At 39.2% G+C, this 18,621-nt stretch overlaps 1 protein-coding gene across 5 annotated transcripts in view; it reads right to left on the bottom strand.

The window, feature by feature from the left end:
* VEGFC (vascular endothelial growth factor C) overlaps window positions 1-18,621 on the bottom strand; it is an 80,079-nt gene that overhangs the window by 22,478 nt on the left and 38,980 nt on the right. For 4 of the 5 annotated variants that reach the window (XM_019921627.3, XM_019921628.3, XM_073798672.1 and 1 more), the window contains exons 2-3: window positions 8,763-8,976; window positions 7,139-7,329 (exon numbers count right to left, since the gene is read on the bottom strand). In XM_019921627.3, coding sequence (XP_019777186.2) covers window positions 7,139-7,329; window positions 8,763-8,976 — 405 coding nt within the window. Of the gene's footprint in view, window positions 1-7,138; window positions 7,330-8,762; window positions 8,977-9,351; window positions 9,454-18,621 lie in introns of those variants that run through there. The other variant, XM_073798671.1, reaches the window with a different exon arrangement.

Below are 18,621 nucleotides of genomic sequence, written 5' to 3'. Positions count from 1 at the left end.
CACTGCAAGATCTGGCATCGTCTCAAGTGACTCAAGGCAGAACAGGGCCTGATAGCGAGGGATAAGGCACTATGAGATAACAGCTATTGTAGAAGAGTGAGTGATGCTTTCCCACCCCCAGACCTCAGCGGCATCCTTCCTTTCAATGACTGCTGCCATTCCAGGTTCCACCCTGGCATGGTTTCCAAAGGGGAAAGAGACCACAGTGAGTGTTATCAGTGATCGTGGACAGATTTCGGCCATTCCTGGGTGGACAGTGTCCCCATTCAGGACCTGCCCCAAAGCACCAGGTGTGTATTCAGGAACTAGGGCTTCGAAGAATGTTCTAGTGAGATGGAGATCAGTCAAATGCATATTAAGAGGCATCTTCCTGGTAAAATAAGCCTGGCGCTATACTTTCAAAGGGTGGAAGGGATTTGTGTTGGTGAATACGCTGACTAAAAGGATAAAGGGACAGGTAAAGAGGCACTGAAAAAACAAATCACTGTTCAGAGAACTGTTTTTTTCCTGTAAGTTGAAGATTTTTCATAGGCATTAAAACTGTGGTGCAGTTTGAGAGAAAAATTATTTCTAATTAAGGAAAATAAATATTTAATTATTGATGTCATAGAAATGTCTCTTGTTTGTGTCCAAGTAGGCAATTTGACAGTTCAATTCAGTTAATTTGATCAAAAGGAAGAAACAGGCTGAAGATTAAAGTGAAAACCCTTTTCTTCTCTTTGAAACACACCTTCCACCTCCAAATTTTCACCTGAGATTTTCAGGCAGTTTCCTTAACTTTCTAATTGACTGTGTCAGTGTGGAAAAAATTTAAGGGTCCAGAGAAAGATGCTTTTGACCAATATTAAAGGGAAAAAGATTTTTGATAATTGAGTTTTATTCATCTGCTGACTTCAGAAGAGTTAGAAACATCTACTGAGATGTGCTGTATGTGTGGACAGTAAGACGTAATTGTGCCAATGCCGGCTGCTGTCACACATTAAAGGAGCCGCTCTCATTTCCCACCTCCTTTCTGCACTAGCTTTAAATGTGAGTATTGATTGACTTTTTTTTTCATTTAAAATGATTAAATACAGTTTCTACTCCTTTTTAATAAGTATAATAAATTCCACTTTCTTTTTTACAGACCAATTTGTGAATTTTACATTGCTATATTTAATCCCTATGTTACTAAGAATGTCTATAGCCCTTTTTCCTAATTAGATAGTATGCTCAGAAAATGTCAACTTTTTTTGAGCTGAAAAATATTAATAATTAGAATCACATTATAAACTCACATGTTTCCCTAAATAAACAAACTTTTCAAATAACTGGCAACTTCCCTTTTCTACTAGAGATATAAGAATAACCAAGATCTTAGTCTTAAAAAGAGACAGACATTAATTAGAGTCCTGCATCTGTGCTACTTCTGTGATTTGGAAAAATTACCTAACTTCTCTTAGCTGCTGTTTCATGATTTATGAAATAGGGATAATAATGGTGGTGATTTCATGGCAGTGTTGTTTGGATGATTCTTCTTCCTCTTCTTTAAAACTGAGTTGAGTCTTTGTTAGAGGAATTACAATTTTTTAACTTATTTAAAATCTTTCTTTGTTCAGTTTTCAATAACTATTTATTGAGAACGTATAGGTCATCAGTCATCTCAAGCCAACAGTCATCTCAAGATAACAGTCATCAATCAATGACTCTTGTCCCTAGTTTTAGTTAAGCAAAACTAACAATGAGAGCGAATTAGGGAAAAAAAAATCTCTGTGTATGTATGATGATACTAGGTTAGAATTTTAAACACAGCAAATAGTTTACCACAAATGCTCTTGGTAAGCAAGAACCTGCAGTTTAACTCCCTTATGAAATCTGTGCTTGTCATTTATATAAAGACTGAAACCAACACAGTGACTATAATTTTCTCTCAGAAGAGTTAAGGTCTATCCAAACACATCAGTCTTTGAAACAATAAATAGATTCTTTATATTTTAATGCAGTAAAAATCCTTATACTCTTGTCAGATTGTTTTGTTCTTTAATGTGTGCACAACTGTACTCTCTATTTTAAATTTAAACTCATAGAGTGCAAAATTTATGTACTATGTTCAGCTTTAGCTAATAATTCTATGTATATACGTGCACCTAGTAAATACTAATGGATGTATTTAGTATCGTCATCCATCATTAATGGATGATAAATATAACTTGATATTTTGAACATCATGGTTTTCCTAAAATAGTTTTATACCATAAAGTGAATTGTTGTTGAACAACAGATGGTATTAGCTTGTATATAATTAAGCATCTAAATAATAATAAAATTCACTATGGAAACTGATGCTATACTATTAGCATATGCCTATTAAAAGAGTTGCTGGTTTTGGAGAAGGTCAAAAGAATTTACATAAAGATGGCATTTAAACAAAGATGGAAATTGAAAAAATTTTTTGATTGTGTATTCAGTAAAAACTGTAATAAACAAGAGGAAATGACAAACATTTCCAACAGACAGGTCCCCATTTGCTATCTACTGGAATTCTTTAATAAGAATATTTAACAGTCCATTCCCACCAACAAGAATGGACTTCAAATAAAGCCACATTTTGAAACAATAGGTCGTTTACACCAGCATAGCAACAGTTGTAAAACAACAATTCCTATTTCTACTTCTCTTGCAGGCTATGCAAGAAGAAGGTGTAGAACTTCCTTTCTGAGAAGATCCTGGATTACGGTTTAGTACCAAATTCAAGAGAATGTTTGAGTGGATAAAAATATGACACAAAAAGTGCCTTCCTTTACAACTTTTTGTCTCAAAATATGACCAGTTTCTCTCCAGAGAATAATATTTCACTACCATGTGTAATTTAAATATTCCAACCCTGAGTCCGTTAATTAAGTGTAGACACATCTGTAGCCCCTGGACAGCATGGCTAATAACTGCAAAGTCAGACAGAAAAACTGCACAACATTTAAAGAAATAATCCCTAAACATGTGAAAAGATGAAAATTGAGGGTTTATTTTAACCTTTTAACTGAGTATATTAACCACATGGCCAGCTATCAAGGGTCTATGGAACTTAAATTGGGTCTGGGAAGACAGCAGGTCCTAACAGATTTACATCTGGTATTGAATTCATTTTACATGTTTTTATAAATAAAATGTACATACAGTGCTACAATTAAAATAAAAACCCCAATTCAGGAGTTTTAGAAATACTGAATGAAACTTGTGGACATGATCAGTACATTAAGTTGGAAAAAAATGGTATGTTTAACAGATGCATTAACTTCTGATAACTGGTATTGGTATAGAGTTCTTTTCCCACATCTGGATAAAACCTGATTTCCAACAACCATGCTTGCCAAATATTACTTAGCTAAAGATTCAGAACAAATCGCATTCCACTTGTTAAATACATATGAATGTAATAAAGTAATCCTTCAGACTGCTGGTGTTCTGTTTAATTAATGGAAGAACTATCCCTGTCGGCAGTGCAAAATAATACTTCTAAGTTTCATTCCAGAGTTGTAAATTTTACTTAGGTTTAAGTGAATCTTGCAGTAAAAGACAATTTTAGGAAACACTTGAACTCCAATATGATCTGGCATGCTTTTGCTAGTCTATATGCTCATATGATTTCTTTATAAGATAACACAAACATAGAACAGCTACTTCTAAGACAGCAACACAGAATTTTAAATAATGTGGTTCATGTACGTCAGAATGAGGAAAGGAGGTTTAGGGCCCAGACTGAGCTGCTCCTTCAGTTGCTACTAATGAACACATACAGTTTCTCCAGTTCTAACTCCAAGATGTCCAAGGAAAGCCCATAGATTTAGCAGTTATCTTTTCATTCCTATCTTCAGTGACACTATTCAACAACAATACCAACATTTAAATAACTTTTTGTCCATATGTTTGGCTCAAAAACAGATGACTTTCTTCTGCTTCTACTTTGGCCATCAAATAATTTACGTTCTGCAAAATCCACTTTCTACTTTTTGGTGATGTGTCTTAAACGTACAATTTCTCATGAGAAAATACACTTAAAGCATATGTTTAGGAAAGAGGTCAAGAAGACATCCGATCTGGGTAACTTTTCAAAGTCACTTAGGTATTAGTTGGGAAGGACTTCGGAGTGGTTGTTATGGATTAGCTCACTCTGGAATGCTCAGTGCATGTGGTTTTACTTTTCAACTCACGGCTGGCTTCCTCACACACGCTGATAACCTGTCCTTCATGGAACCCCATAAAATTTTTCTATGAAGTTTCTACTAAAAACTTGGGTTTTACATTACTTAAGGTACATTGTTATGTGGTTCTAACTGGTGACTTGCTGCCAAAAGATGTGTCTGGAATTTCTGGAACAAAACACTTTTCTTTCCCCTTCAGAAAATATCGGTAAGAAACTTCCTTTTATGTTTGAAAGCAATCTTCACATGCTCCCATTTATACTTTATGGAAAATATAAAAAAACAGATAAACTCAGGAAAGAGTGTTACCTGAGTGCAAGCTTTTACAAGCTGCAAAATCAGTAAAAAGGTCAAAGGCAAATGAAAACAGTGCCATCAGGAATTTCGTGTCTTGTTCTCCTTGGTTTGTAAACCTCCTTGATAAACACTACTTAGTAGGTGCTTCACCACATTTGCTTAATTGAATTTAAATTCAAATGATCGCTTTTACCTTAAAAAATAAATCTGAGTGGGAGAAGGGCATGATATTACAAAATCAAAGGGAGAAATGGGCGGGATATCAACGACTGAATATTGGCTTTCCCTGGGTATTAGCTTCCGATCTCTCTCCTGAGACAAGAATTCTCTCAGCAGTAGCAACCACGTAACGGCTTCAAACCACATTCATCAACACGAGGTTTCCTCCCAAATCTATAGCTGGAGATCCAATCACTGCTGTAGAATTCTAGAACTATATGCCCAGTCTTCCTCTGGCATCTCCACCTAAATACCACTCAGATGCTTCAAAACCAGCCTATTCGAAACTCTGCCTTTGACTCCAAATCTGTTCCCTTTTATTTAAGTATTTAATTAGCGCCCAGCGTTCACTACGTGCCAACTACCGTGCTATTATGGCCCATGGTAATAACCAAACACAGCCTTTGCTTTCACGGGGTTTAGAGCCTGGGGAATAAAATAATCTGACAGACAGATAACGTAATGATGCTCTATTGTATGGGTAATAAAGGGTGCTATCGGAGCACAGGACAGGATGCTGTGAAGGCGACGTTTATGTCTAGGCCTAAGGATGTGTAGAAATCAGCTTGATAAGTGGGGACGTGGTGGTGATGTGTAAGGAGGTGTTTCAAACCCAGGATGCAGTACTGGAATGACTTGGAGGTAAGAGATTTTGACATAATTTAAAGAGTAAAGGAATTGGGGTATTTGTGGAAAGCAGTTTTTGCGGGAAAGAGCAGAGACGATTGAAGCTGCAGATTTAAGTAGCAGCCAGATCATGGAGGGCCCAGGAAACCATGTTAAAGGATTTACACTAAAGAAGACACCTGAAGAGGAGCGTCATTCAAAACATTTCACAACTTAGAAGGTTGGTATCAACCGATCGGAAGAGATGCTAGCCTGAGCAGTCCAATCAGAGAAGGCCAGCTTATCAATACCCTCGCGGTACGCTGGCTCCGTCGCAACGGGCAGTGTTACAGGAGAGTTTTGAGCAGCATCTGATTTCTCATTTAGAAGAGAAAAAACTCACTGCTTATAATGTGGCAAAGGGATTGGAGGGAAGTAGGGAGGAGGTATGACCTCAGTTAGTGGGCTGGTCCATGCGTCATGCCCCAGGTGATTGACGCATGCAGCCCAGATCAGAGTGGAGTCAGCAGAATGAAGACACAGACAGGTTCTAGAGACGTTTGGAAGGTAGAGTTAACAGGAATTATTGACCGGGCTTCTGGTGAAAGCAAGAATAATCAGACCGACCAACTAAAAGAACGGCATCATCTACTAAGAGAACGCTGGAAAAAGAAAAAGATTCATTGACTTTTTTGTTTATTTGTGAGGGTGGGTGGAGGCGGGAGACAGGCCGTAACTCCAGCGTGACACAGGCTGACCCTGACCTGTCTGGGGAAAGCTGAGTCACGAGGCTGAGTTGGTTGTGCGGAAACCACGAGAGAGGTCTGAGCTGGAGATAAAGATTTGGGAGTAATCACCAGGAAGGGCAGAAAGAGAAGGTGAGGAAAGAGGGTGTGTAGAGTCAGAGGCGGGTGTCCAGAGCGGAACTTGGAAGACTAAGTACTTCCTTCCCAACTGACTTCAAACTTTTAACTCCAAAATTCTGCACATCTTTAAAAACTTGAAATGCTAAAATGAAAACTACTCTGTTGTTACACATTGTAAAGCCACTGCTATGCAGATCAGAATTTATAAGAATTGTGATTATCGCAAGTATCAAGTCTATCGAAAAAATCCAAACAAAATGTGAAAACATAAACCAACAAGAAACCAGACAGACTTCAAAAATGGCATAGGCAAATCCCGATTTTTTTTTTCATATGAGCAGGTAATTGGGAGGAAGCAGGTAAAATGAATCATAGCAACATCATAAATGTATTATAAAAGTAATCCTAAATTCTGTGAAGCATGGAGGTGAAAGGAGATTAAATACAGCTCAAGTACCATAATAATAAACAGTATTGTCTAGGACACATGTCATACTGCTGAACTGAATTATTTTAAAATATACACAATTAAAGGTATTCAAAAAAATTTATTTTAATTCCAAAATCCCTCATGTTTATTTTCTCTAACTTTGAAAAAGATAGCGTTTTCTTTTCAAGAGACTCAGAAGGCCGCCATGCCTTTGCTAGAGTTTGGCTTGAATATAAAAACAGCATCATGTTTTTAAATCTTAATATCTTTTTAAAATGAATATTACTTTCTGCAGAATACACTACCGGCATAAGCATTTCTATTTGACCTTTAAAACGTGGCTTGGATGCCACTCTGCAAAGAGAGTTCACGAAGCATCAATTACTCTTTCGGTGATGGTCTACCATGGAAAGCACCAACTACTGGGACGTTAACTTCGTTCCCCAGAGACAAGACAAGCAAGTGTGAGCGGGACTAAGGCCCTCTGAAGGCCGCAGGGATGAAGGCGCCCGGGTGCAGGGCTCACGCAGAGCCCGGCCTACCGCCTTGCTGAGGTAGCTGGCGCTGGTGTTCGTGCACCGCTGGCCCTCGCTGTTGCAGCAGCCGCCGCATCTGTAGACGGACACGCACGGAGGCTTGAAGAAGGTGTTTGTCGCTGCTCCGAACTCCTTCCCCACATCCACGCACACTTCCCGCGGCACGCACTGGGTCTTCCTCCACTCAGTATCGATACCTGTCGGGTCACAGGGAAGGCCGTGAGTCGCACGGAAGCCGCCAAGGCGGAGACACCCACAGCAGCTGGAAGCCACTCACATTTGATTTCAGAGTGAAGAGTTAAGTACAATGCATAACTTTAGAGGAAGAGTTGATGGGATCCTATATCGCCCCGTGAACTGGAATAGGATATAATCTTTAACAGAGCAACTAAAGGTATTCTCTAAAAGAAAAAACAGCTAACATCCAGACGCTTTCTCAAAATGAGAATAGAATATTGATTCTACGGCCCTTATGTTTGGTTTTCTTTACTTAAGAAAACGAACATTTAACATACAGATGTTTATAAAACCCACAGAGATTCGTGCTCATTTACTATCATACGTAGCAATTTTGACGTCTCAGAGCAAACATAAACGTGTTTAATTTTTCTTTTTTAAACTGAGATGTAAATGAGAGGACGGCTTTGGTTTTGGGTTCAATTCAAAACTCATTTTCAGGCAGGCGATCTGGCAACCTCGGTAGTGTCCTGGTGATAGGTACTTGAAGTGAGAGGGTATTTTCCAGCAACTGGGACATGCATCCTGTACTTAAGCTTTTTCAGGAAAGTCAAAATCTAGTCCTTTCATGATCTCTCTTAGAATTCTGTTCCCAATGAGTCAGTGCTTTACCTATAACACTGCTGACTCTTTAAAGACTGCATTAAAAATGATGTACTTCTTAAATGTTCTAGTTTCTTTTCCCCCTATTTCCCCTCAAATAAAGTTTTGGGGAAAAAAAAGATATAAACTACTGCTATTCAACCATAAAACCATCTTGCTTGTTTGCTTTTGTTCTCAAAATAATTTGCAATCTCAAACCTTTACAGCAGTTAACATCCAACAACAGGAAGGAGTTAACGTTTTAAAAGTGTCCACCTATTTATGCTATGGCATTTTGAGCAACATCATAATTTTTTGTGGCTGTAGCTTTACCAAAGTCCTGCTCTCAAGCAAGTTCCCGAAGCAACACAGAAGCAAGTAGCAGTTGATAAGGTGATTTTGGATGATTTAGAAATTAAACGTTTCTATATCCAAAGCTAAAGAAAATTTATGCGCAATTATTTTTATGATGCAGGATGTTTAAGTGATTAAACTGGTATAGTGTGTAAAATTGATCTGTATGTTTTAAAATTTTTTCCGATGGGACATCACCTCAATTAAAAAAAAAATTACAGTGTGTTGATATGCACGCACCTCCCTGTCTTTATTTTTCAAGAAATCATCTTAACCACTCACAGTGAAATCATAAAATTCTGTAGTTTGAAAATAATTCTTTATTTTGTTGTTTTATTTACTTTCGACCCTAAAGGTATTCAGTGGTATCACAAATGCTGAAATTAAAGGACCAGAGTGACAGCTTTCCCTGGGTTGACATGTGAAGCTTACTATATATTTTCTTTCCCATACTTACTTTTTAAGATCTCTGCGTTGTAGTGTGCTGCGGCAAACTTTAGAGTCCCTTCTGTTCTCGCATTGGCGTTGGCCTGCTCTTTACTGTGTTGCCAGCCACCTTTCCTTAACTGACACTTGTACATTTTCCAGGATTCAGGGTAGAGCAGAGTCATGAGCTCGTCTACACTGGACGCCGACCGCAGCTGCTCCTCCAGCTCTCTGCCTGCATAAGCCTGTCAAAGTGGCGTGCAAGATCGGTTACCTGTCAGAGTAGGCATGTGGGACAGATGCACCAGAAAACCTTTAGCCTTGCTTTATATCTATCTACCTATACAAATAAATAAAAAAATATATATATACATAATATATGCATTAGAAAACCTTTAGGCTTGTTATATATGTATAAATATATATGTATACATAGTTATATATGCTAAATTTCTATTAAAATATTAATTTTCCCCAAATTAACTATTCTTGGTACAATTACATTCATCTTTTAATTTGAATCAATACTATTAAAATGAAATTAAATACCACAATTAAAATGTAAAATACATACTTAGTTTTTTTTTTGTTTGTTTTTTTGCGGTACGCGGGCCTCTCACCGTTGTGGCCACTCCCGTCGCGGAGCACAGGCTCCGGACGCGCAGGCTCAGCGGCCATGGCTCACGGGCCCAGCCGCTCTGCGGCATGTGGGATCTTCCTGGACCGGGGCACGAACCCATGTCCCCTGCATCGGCAGACGGACTCCCAACCACTGCGCCACCAGGGAAGCCCCCTACTTGTCTTTTGATGGACAAAGTATGCATTTGGGGGACTTCATAGCTAGAAACAGAATTGACAGTTCAGGAGGTATGTATTTATAAATACGGCCAAACCATTTTCCAAAGTGATTGCACCAACTGACAATTTATACTTCCGAGGGCTGTTCCCTGGCTCCATGCCCTTGCCCACAACTAGCAGTTTTTAAACTTTAGTCACTCTCCTAAGTATGGGATACTAACTCATTGTGGTTTTAATGAGTAATGCCTGGAGGACTGATGACATTGAACACTTTCATTTTATTTGGACACGGGGTTACCCTCTCTTAAGATGTGCCAATTAAAAGGTTTTGATCCATTTCTGTTGGCTGTTTTATTTGTTGTTGATTTATAAGAGTAAGATGTATTCTGGATACAGGTTCTTTGTCAAATATGTGTATTGCAAACATCTTCCACTACGAAACTTGTAATTTTACTCTCTCAATGATGTTTTTTGATGAAGTAAAATTCTTAATATTAATGATGTTTGAACTTTTCTTTACGGTCAGTGCTTTTGGTGTATTAAAAAAAAATCTTTACTGCAAAGTCATGAAAATATTATCTTATGTTGTCTTCTAGAATCTTTATTATTTTACTTTTCAAACGTGGACCTACGATTAACTTAGACTTGATGTTTTAGTATAATGTGAGGTTGAGGTCCTGATTCTCTTTTTTCCCACATCTAATTTTAATGAAAAGCCCACACTTTTGCCATAGCAGTGCACTAGTTCCTTTGCTGTGAATCATGTGACTATTTACATTGGGTCTGCTTTGGAACTTTCGTTCCACTGGTCCTTTTTCTTTTTTTTAAATTTATTTATTTATTATTTATTTATTTGTTTTTGGCTGCGTTGGGTCTTCGTTGCTGCGCGCGGGCTTTCTCTAGTTGCAGCGAGCGGGGGCTACTCTTCATTGCGGTGCGCGGGCTTCTCATTGCAGTGGCTTCTCATTGTTGCAGAGCACGGGCTCTAGAGCGCAGGCTCAGTACTTGTGGCGTACAGGCTTAGCTGCTGCACGGCATGTGGGATCTTCCCGGACCAGGGCTCGAACCCGTGTCCCCTGCATTGGTTTACATTAGGCACTCAAGGATAGCAATAGCTTAGTAATAGTAGTAGTGGTAGTAATAGCAGTAAACATGTGGGCAATAATTATATTAAGGGATATTCATTAAACTCCATAAAAGGTTCAGTTCTTAAAGCATACTTTAACATTAATTCCTATTCACTTAAAACCTGTGTTCCTTGTGAAATCTTGTTTTCTCCCACCACGTCTACACAGTACTTAAAATCACATAATGCATACACAGAGATACGTTTCTAACAAAATATCTAACTGAATTCTGATTTTTCTAGGACAGATCATGTTTTGGAGAACCACACATACCTCATATAGAATAACACTAAGAACATGTGTTTGGGGCACAGATATACCTGCGTTTGAATCTCACCTTCACTTACTATGAGTGTGACCTTTGAGGCTCATTTTCCCCTGTGAAATGTGACGACTGCTGTAAAAATGAGCTACTTTGAAATAAAGTATGTAAATAGCCCAGTGCTTATTTATAGTAGGTTTTTCATAAGTGTAGAAAATGCTGATATTAATAATACCCCAAGCCTCTGGTTTCCCATTTATAAATGTAGATATTAAAATGTATTGTGCAAAGCTTCTGTGTATGTAAATAAGACAGTATTTGGAAAGGTAAAGCTCATAGGAAGAAGGCTGGTACACTAAGCAGTCACTTGTCCCTAATAAGATGTTTAAAATACATACCAAAGGGAAAATTTTATGCTTTTGCAACTTTTTACTGAATGACTACTCTGTGCCAAAGACTGTTCTAGGCATGCTAGTTATAACCAAGATTTCATTGAGTTTACCTGCTAGAAATGATATATAATTTTTTGAGAGCTGAGAATATTAATTATAAGATCCTAAAACTGGTTTTTTTCCAAAGAATTTGCTAATTTTAAGGCATACCTGTTTTGTATATTGCAATTACGTCCAGATTAAATTTTTTGTTCCTTATGTGCTTCTATGTCTAAAAGGTTCCAGATTATTTACCAAAGTGTCGGTGGGGGTGGGGGGAATTTGTTGCTATGAAGCAATGTTGAGTAAAGCAAAGTTGACTTATTTAACCAGAAGTACTGTGTCTGAAAACACAAAAATTTCATTTTGCATTTTTACTAACCTTTGAGCTCTTAAATTTCTCTTTATAATTAAAACCCATTCGAGGATTTTTTTTCAAAATAGCAAAAGCATAAATTCTAAGCATGCTTTTATTTATAAATTCATTTACTCAACTACTTATTTTTCTTTGGTACTGATTTTGGACCACAGGTGCACTCTGGCTCTGAAAGGGGCGTGCGTGTATGTGAGTGTGTGTGTGAGTCTGTGTGACAGTGTGTGTGTGTAGTGGGGTATGCTGAGCATACACACTCAGTAGGTAACCGAGCTAGAAGAATGATGAGAGCCTGCTGCCACGTGGAGTTCAGCGTTCCGGATCTGGAATGTTTTCTGGGGGCAGGACCTCTCAGTTTTGGGGGAACCACAGCCATTCCCTTATCAAGCCAGGTACTCCTAGATCCCCAGCTGCTTACTTCAGAAACAACTCCGCTCAACCCTGATGCAGTTCTCAGTAGTCTTCCTTAGGGTGTTAGCCAGTGTCAGAATAAGTCTTCCTTTAACAGTGCTCACCACCAGTTCATTTATCCCATGCTGGTTTATTCCCATGCTAATTTCAAACCATCTCCACTTACTTCCATTCCCTCACTCCTGCATTCAGTGGACAAACCTACCTCACACTTCGTAAAGGAAACAGATGTTAAAGAGCAACTCAGACACAAAGCGAGTAAAATGTTTCTCCTCATCCTGTCCAAAGCTAGCAACCCGGGCTTCCCTGGTGGCGCAGTGGTTGAGAGTCCGCCTGCCGATGCAGGGGACACGGGTTCGTGCCCCGGTATGGGAAGATCCCACATGCCGCGGAGCGGCTGGGCCCGTGAGCCATGGCCGCTGAGCCTGCGCGTCCGGAGCCTGTACTCCGCAACGGGAGAGGCCACAACAGTGAGAGGCCCGCATACCGCAAAAAAAACCAAACCAAACCAAACCAAACCAAAAAGCTAGCAACCCTACAGGTGCTTGGAACCATCCTGTTCTAGCAACACTACTCCTCTTGTTCAGCCTTTCTCTCGCTCTTTCTCTACTGTACTGTTCCTATTAGCATAGGAAACTGTGGTTCTCCCAGATTTTAAAAAATAAACACAAACAAAAGCATCAACAAGCAGAAGAAAACCCTGTGTAAGCCCACATCCCTACTGAGCTATTGTCATTGTTCTGTTCTCCTTCACAGCTTCCATTCTGGAATGTTCTGTCTGTATCTGTGCTTTTCCTACCTCCTAATCACTTGTCAAGGCTCCCACAATTAACCCACTGGAACTGGCTTCCCACAGCTTCTGTGCGAACCCTCTGTACCCCACCATACTTCACACCTCCGTCCTGCGGATCACCTGCTCTTATTCCAAAACCATGAGTTCTGTTTCTCCCTGAGTCACACTTTTCTGCTATTCCTTCTCCTTTAGTGGCTGTTATTATCAATAACCTTTGCTGACTTCTCTGATACATAATCCTGAATGTTTGCGTTCTCAGGGCTCAGAAATAGTTCCCTTACATCCTCCTTACACTCCTTTCTGAGTATCGTCATCCATTCCCAACCCTGAAAAAATGATTAGGTTTCTTAAGGTCTCATTCTTAACACATCTAAAACGGAATTGATGAATTTCCTCTCCAAATGCATTTCCTCCCGGGTTTTTCCCAGTTCATTAAAACTTACTAACCTATTGCTCATTCAAGAGTCTGGGAATTAACACTTACCTCTCTTTCCCTTACTCCTAAATATAATGTATCAGCCAGTACTAATAATCTTACCTCTAAAATATAGCAATTTTTCTCCATGTCCTTTGCTGACCTCCTAGTTTCCGCCACCAATATCTCTCGCCTGATTTATTGCATTACCTTCGTAACTGATCTTCTCAGCTGCCCTGTTTACCCCTCCAATGGACTCTCCACCCACAAATCACAAGAATCCTTGAAAAACACTCATTGATGGAATGATGCCACTCATCCAGGTTTCGGTGGCTTAGACATCAGATAAAATCCAGTCTAAGGCCCTGAGCATCTGACTCCCATCAATGCTCCAATCTCATCTCATACCATTCCCACCCTCAGTCATAGAACATTGATATCTCCAAAATGCCAAGCTTTTTTCAAATTTAAAACCTCAGAAAAATCTGTTCCATTCCTAAAATTGTATGTCGAGGCACTACACACGGGTGGTGCTTTCTCTTCGTTGAGGCTTCAACTGTAAGGTCACATAATTACTGCAGCTTTCCATCCACTGTAACTAAATAACCTAATTGACATAAACTATTTCAGCACCTTTTTGTTTCCTCCATATTATTTCAGACATTGCAAACACTAGCTTATTTACTCTTATTTACTCCCTTGCATGCCTATCTTATTGCCTACTGTCTACTACCTTTGTAGGCTGGCATATGGAATTTAGTCAAAGAATAAATGAAAGAGTAGGATAGGTTAAAATCAGTTTCCTGTCATTTTTCATGACACGGAAGAACTCTATAAATAATGCTTTCCTAAACCCAAAGAGAAACGTTAGAAAAATATTTAAATGTAATTTAACTCAAATCTTATTAAAATGGCCCCAAAGTAATTATTGATAATGATGTATTTTTTTTCTTAAGATGACACAGGTATCATTTAGGAAAGAGTTTCCTGTTTAAACTGAATCAAGGAATAAGAAAATAAACACAATTTTCTTTTTAAAAATAATATTGAAAAATAGTACAAGATTTTTATTTTAACTATTTCAACATTTAATATTTAAACTCTTTGACAAGGTTAAGTCAATGGTAGATAGTAAACACAGGAAATTCACAACACTTTAATCTGAATATTTTTCTCTATCTTATTTTCACACTCAAAAATCAAGTGTGGATAGGAAAAAATTTTTAAATCCAGGAATACAAGAAAGACAGAAAGAAGGAAAAAAGGAAAGTCTGATCCACACAGACTTCATAAAAAGTCACAAAACAAGTGTTTATCCATGAAAAGATAGATAAATAAATATTGGATTAAGGAAGACCCTATTCATATTATATTTTAAGTAGAAGTTTTTTAAGCACTTAATTGCATTTTCCCCCTTGAGGTAATGCAAAGTGAATTAAAGCACATGGCCTCAGAAATACATTCTGAAGTCAGTAGTTTGGGGCATGAACAGGAAACACAGAATTATGTTGTAACTGAAACATTACACTTTTAGCTCCTTTTTGCCTCTCATCATAAAGGTTATCAAAAGCATTGCAGAGCTCTATAAGGCTGCCATTCATTTTATTCCTCAAACTCAGGGATCTAAAGTCCAGGACCCTGGAGAATGATCTTCCTTTCACCACCTCTGTATCTCTAGTACACAGAGCCTTACTGGACTGTCACGTACCCTGTCTGGCCCTAACCTCTTATTGGCTAGAAAAAGTAATAGAAGTTTACAACTATCCCCATTTCATCAGAATAGAAGTCCTGCAACCCAGAAAACAAAGGTGAAAGGGACATAAGGACAGAGGTGCTTGCCAAAGACCCAAAGCAAAAGGGTACCAAACGAAAAACCAAAATCAACAACCACAAAGTCCACAGAAAATTTAGGGGTAAGGACCATGAGTTCAGTATCAGTGAGAATTAAATATTTAATTTATATAGCCTTCCCCTTGCGATGGTAAAATATCATTAGACATAACATTTCTAATGTGTCGATTCTTGTATCAGTCAATGAGCATAAGCAGTCATGGGTCATGACAAATGTATGATGAAGTAACATCAAAACCTGTCATCTAGTTGGTTTCAGTTTTTCCGATAGAGCTGATGCTTCTACAAACATTTTTTAAAGTTTACTAACGATATTTATTGGCATCAGAGCTAAAACCAAGTCGGTCATGAATGAAAAATTAATCTTTCAACTTCCAGTTAAATTTGGCAAATTCAAAGCAATCGTACAGCTCTGCTTTCCTCCCCAGAGCTTCACCCTAAAGTAGGGGTAATGTATTATGAGCACAGAGGTAAAAAGAACAGGATAGGAGAGCATGGTAGATGAAAGATACTGATGTTTATTTTAAGATAAATACATAGAAGTGTTATCAGAGGAGACAGAGCTGAAAACCATGTGCCTGGAGCTGGGAAGAAGCAAGTCATTTTATGCCTCAGATCCACAAATGTATTTACTCATAGGTACTTGGCTAAACGGAGGTGAAGAAACAGGTGAACACGGGGAGACTGGTTGAAGTTAATGTAAAGCCCAAACTGAGCCCTCAGATACTCCATTTATCCCCTCCACCCAGTCAAGGAGATAAGTCTCTGAAATCCTAGCTGATCCTAGAGGCTCATTCCAGGGAGAAACTGAAAGAGACAGCTCCAGACCCAGGGTCACTAGGAGAGCGAAAAGCAGGACAAGACTCACTGAAAAGAAGAGAGAACTAAGGAAAAGCCTACGCAGAAAACAGTACATTTTCAAGCTCCTTACTTTGCTTGGTCCCCATCCTGGCTGGCAGCCGGACTCACACACCGTCAATAGCCGTCCACCACCGTGCACACCTACCCCCGCCCACCGAAGTCATAGAATGTTTTTTCTCTGGAGAGTCTCTGTGGCCACAGGGAAAAGATATATAGTTGCTTACAGAGATGTCTCCCCCAGTGAGGAAAAAAAACCCCAGATGTCTACCCACTCGCTCTATATTAAATCCTATCAGTTGACTAGCTCCACACCCAGAGGGAACTTCTGCTGATTTTTTTCAGTGATTCAGCCTTAAATATAAACAATAACAACAGCAAAGGAAGGTAAGAAATTTGAGGGAAATCTCCAATGTAACAAAAAGAGAAATAAAACAAACAAATGGAATCTAACAAAAACAGAAAATACAGGAAGTAGAATAACCCTTAAAGAAAAACCCTATAATATTTTCAGATATTATTAGAGAAGACATTATGAAACATCAACAGCAGAAGAAATAATACCAAACTTACACAAACACTTTGAAAAAATAAAGTAGGAAGAATACACGTACCATCTTATTCGATGAAGCCGTTATTACTGACACCAAAGTGAGATAAACACATACAGGCAAAACAATTTCTTAGAGGCGTATTTTTTCTTCAGGCATTTAAGCAATATTTTTAAATTCGTCTCTTGGCTCCTGATTATTCACTTTTTTAACATGTGGCAATTGCAGTTATCACTATTCAACAAGTACTTAAGTTATTGTGTATGCGAGACTATTCTCTTTGTGGACATGGAGTCTGGTAATTGGAGAGCTATTGGGCATTGAAACCTGGACTACTTCGTTTATATTTGCACAGTGAGGGAGACGGGAAAATGTCCATGTGAAAACCCAGTTTCTAGAGTGTGCGACAAAGGATGAAAAGAGAAGACTATGGGAGGACCCATTTTGAGGGCAAATACCGATTCCAGTCAGAATGGCCACCGTCAAAAAATCTACAAACAATAAATGCTGGACAGGGTGTGGAGAAAAGGGAACCCCTCTTGCACTGTTGGTGGGAATGTAAACTGATACAGCCACTATGGAGAACAGTATGGAGGTTCCTTAAAAAACTAAAAATAGAACTACCATATGACCCAGCAATCCCGCTACTGGGCATATACCCTGAGAAAACCATCATTCAAAAAGAGTCATGTGGGCTTCCCTGGTGGCGCAGTGGTTGAGAGTCCACCTGCCAATGCAGGGGACACGGGTTCGTGCCCCGGTCCGGGAAGATCCCACATGCCGCGGAGCGGCTAGGCCTGTGAGCCATGGCCACTGAGCCTACGCGTCCGGAGCCTGTGCTCTGTGACGGGAGAGGCCACAACAGTGAGAGGCCCGTGTACCGCAAACAAACAAACAAACAAACAAAAGAGTCATGTACCACAATGTTCATTGCAGCGCTATTTACAATAGCCAGGGCATGGAAGCAACCTAAGTGTCCATCGACAGATGAATGGATAAAGAAGATGTGGTACATATATACAATGGAATTTTACTCAGCCATAAAAAGAAATGAAATTGTGCCCTTTGCAGAGACGTGGATGGACCTAGAGACTGTCATACAGAGTGAAGTAAGTCAGAAAGAGAAAAACAAATCTCGTATAATATCGCTTTTATGTGGAATCTAGAAAAATGGTACAGATGAACTTACTCGCAAAGCAGAAATACAGACACAGATGTAGAGAATAAATGTACGGACACCAAGGTGGGGGAGGGTGGCATAAATTGGGAGACTGGGATTGACATATATAAATTACTAGGCATAAAATAGACAACTAATGACAACCTACTGTATAGCACAGGGAACTCTACTCAGTGATCTGTGGTGACCTAAATGGGAAGGAAATCTAAAAAAGAGGGGATATGTGTATACATATAGCTGATTCACTTTGCTGTACAGCAGAAAGTAACGTAACATTGTAAAGCGACTATACTCCAATACAAGTTAATAATAAAAGAGAAACAAAAAAAAAAGATTCATTTTAGACATGCTAGTTGGGAAGCATTTAAGACATCCATGTGGAAATGAGGTGGCAGTAGGATATATGGTTCTATTGATCAGGAGAAGCCTATCCTGTAAATTTAAATATGACAGCTGTCTATGTGTCTGGTTGGAAAATGAAGCCATGTGTGCGGTTAAGAAGGTACAGAGTGAGCAGAGAGCTGCACAGAACATAGGCTGGGGAGCTACAACCTGACATTCAGAATCCAGAGGATGAACCAGTGAAATAGCCAAAGGAGAGGCAGAAAGAGGTATGGTTATGGAATCGAAAGATAAGAAAGTGTTTCTGGAGGGAGGGAATAGTTTAAAATGGAAGTCTAGGGCTTCCCTAGTGGCGCAGTGGTTGAGAATCTGCCTGCCAATGCAGGGACACGGGTTCGGGCCCTGGTCTGGGAAGATCCCACATGCCGCGGAGCAACTAGGCCCATGAGCCACAACTACTGAGCCTGCGCGTCTGGAGCCTGTGCTCCACAAAAAGAG

The sequence above is a fragment of the Tursiops truncatus genome, chromosome 21 (assembly GCF_011762595.2).
Source record: "Tursiops truncatus isolate mTurTru1 chromosome 21, mTurTru1.mat.Y, whole genome shotgun sequence".
Taxonomy (NCBI): domain Eukaryota; kingdom Metazoa; phylum Chordata; class Mammalia; order Artiodactyla; family Delphinidae; genus Tursiops; species Tursiops truncatus.
The sequence above is the reverse complement of the archived record's forward strand: the minus strand, read 5'-3'. Positions and strand labels throughout refer to the sequence as shown.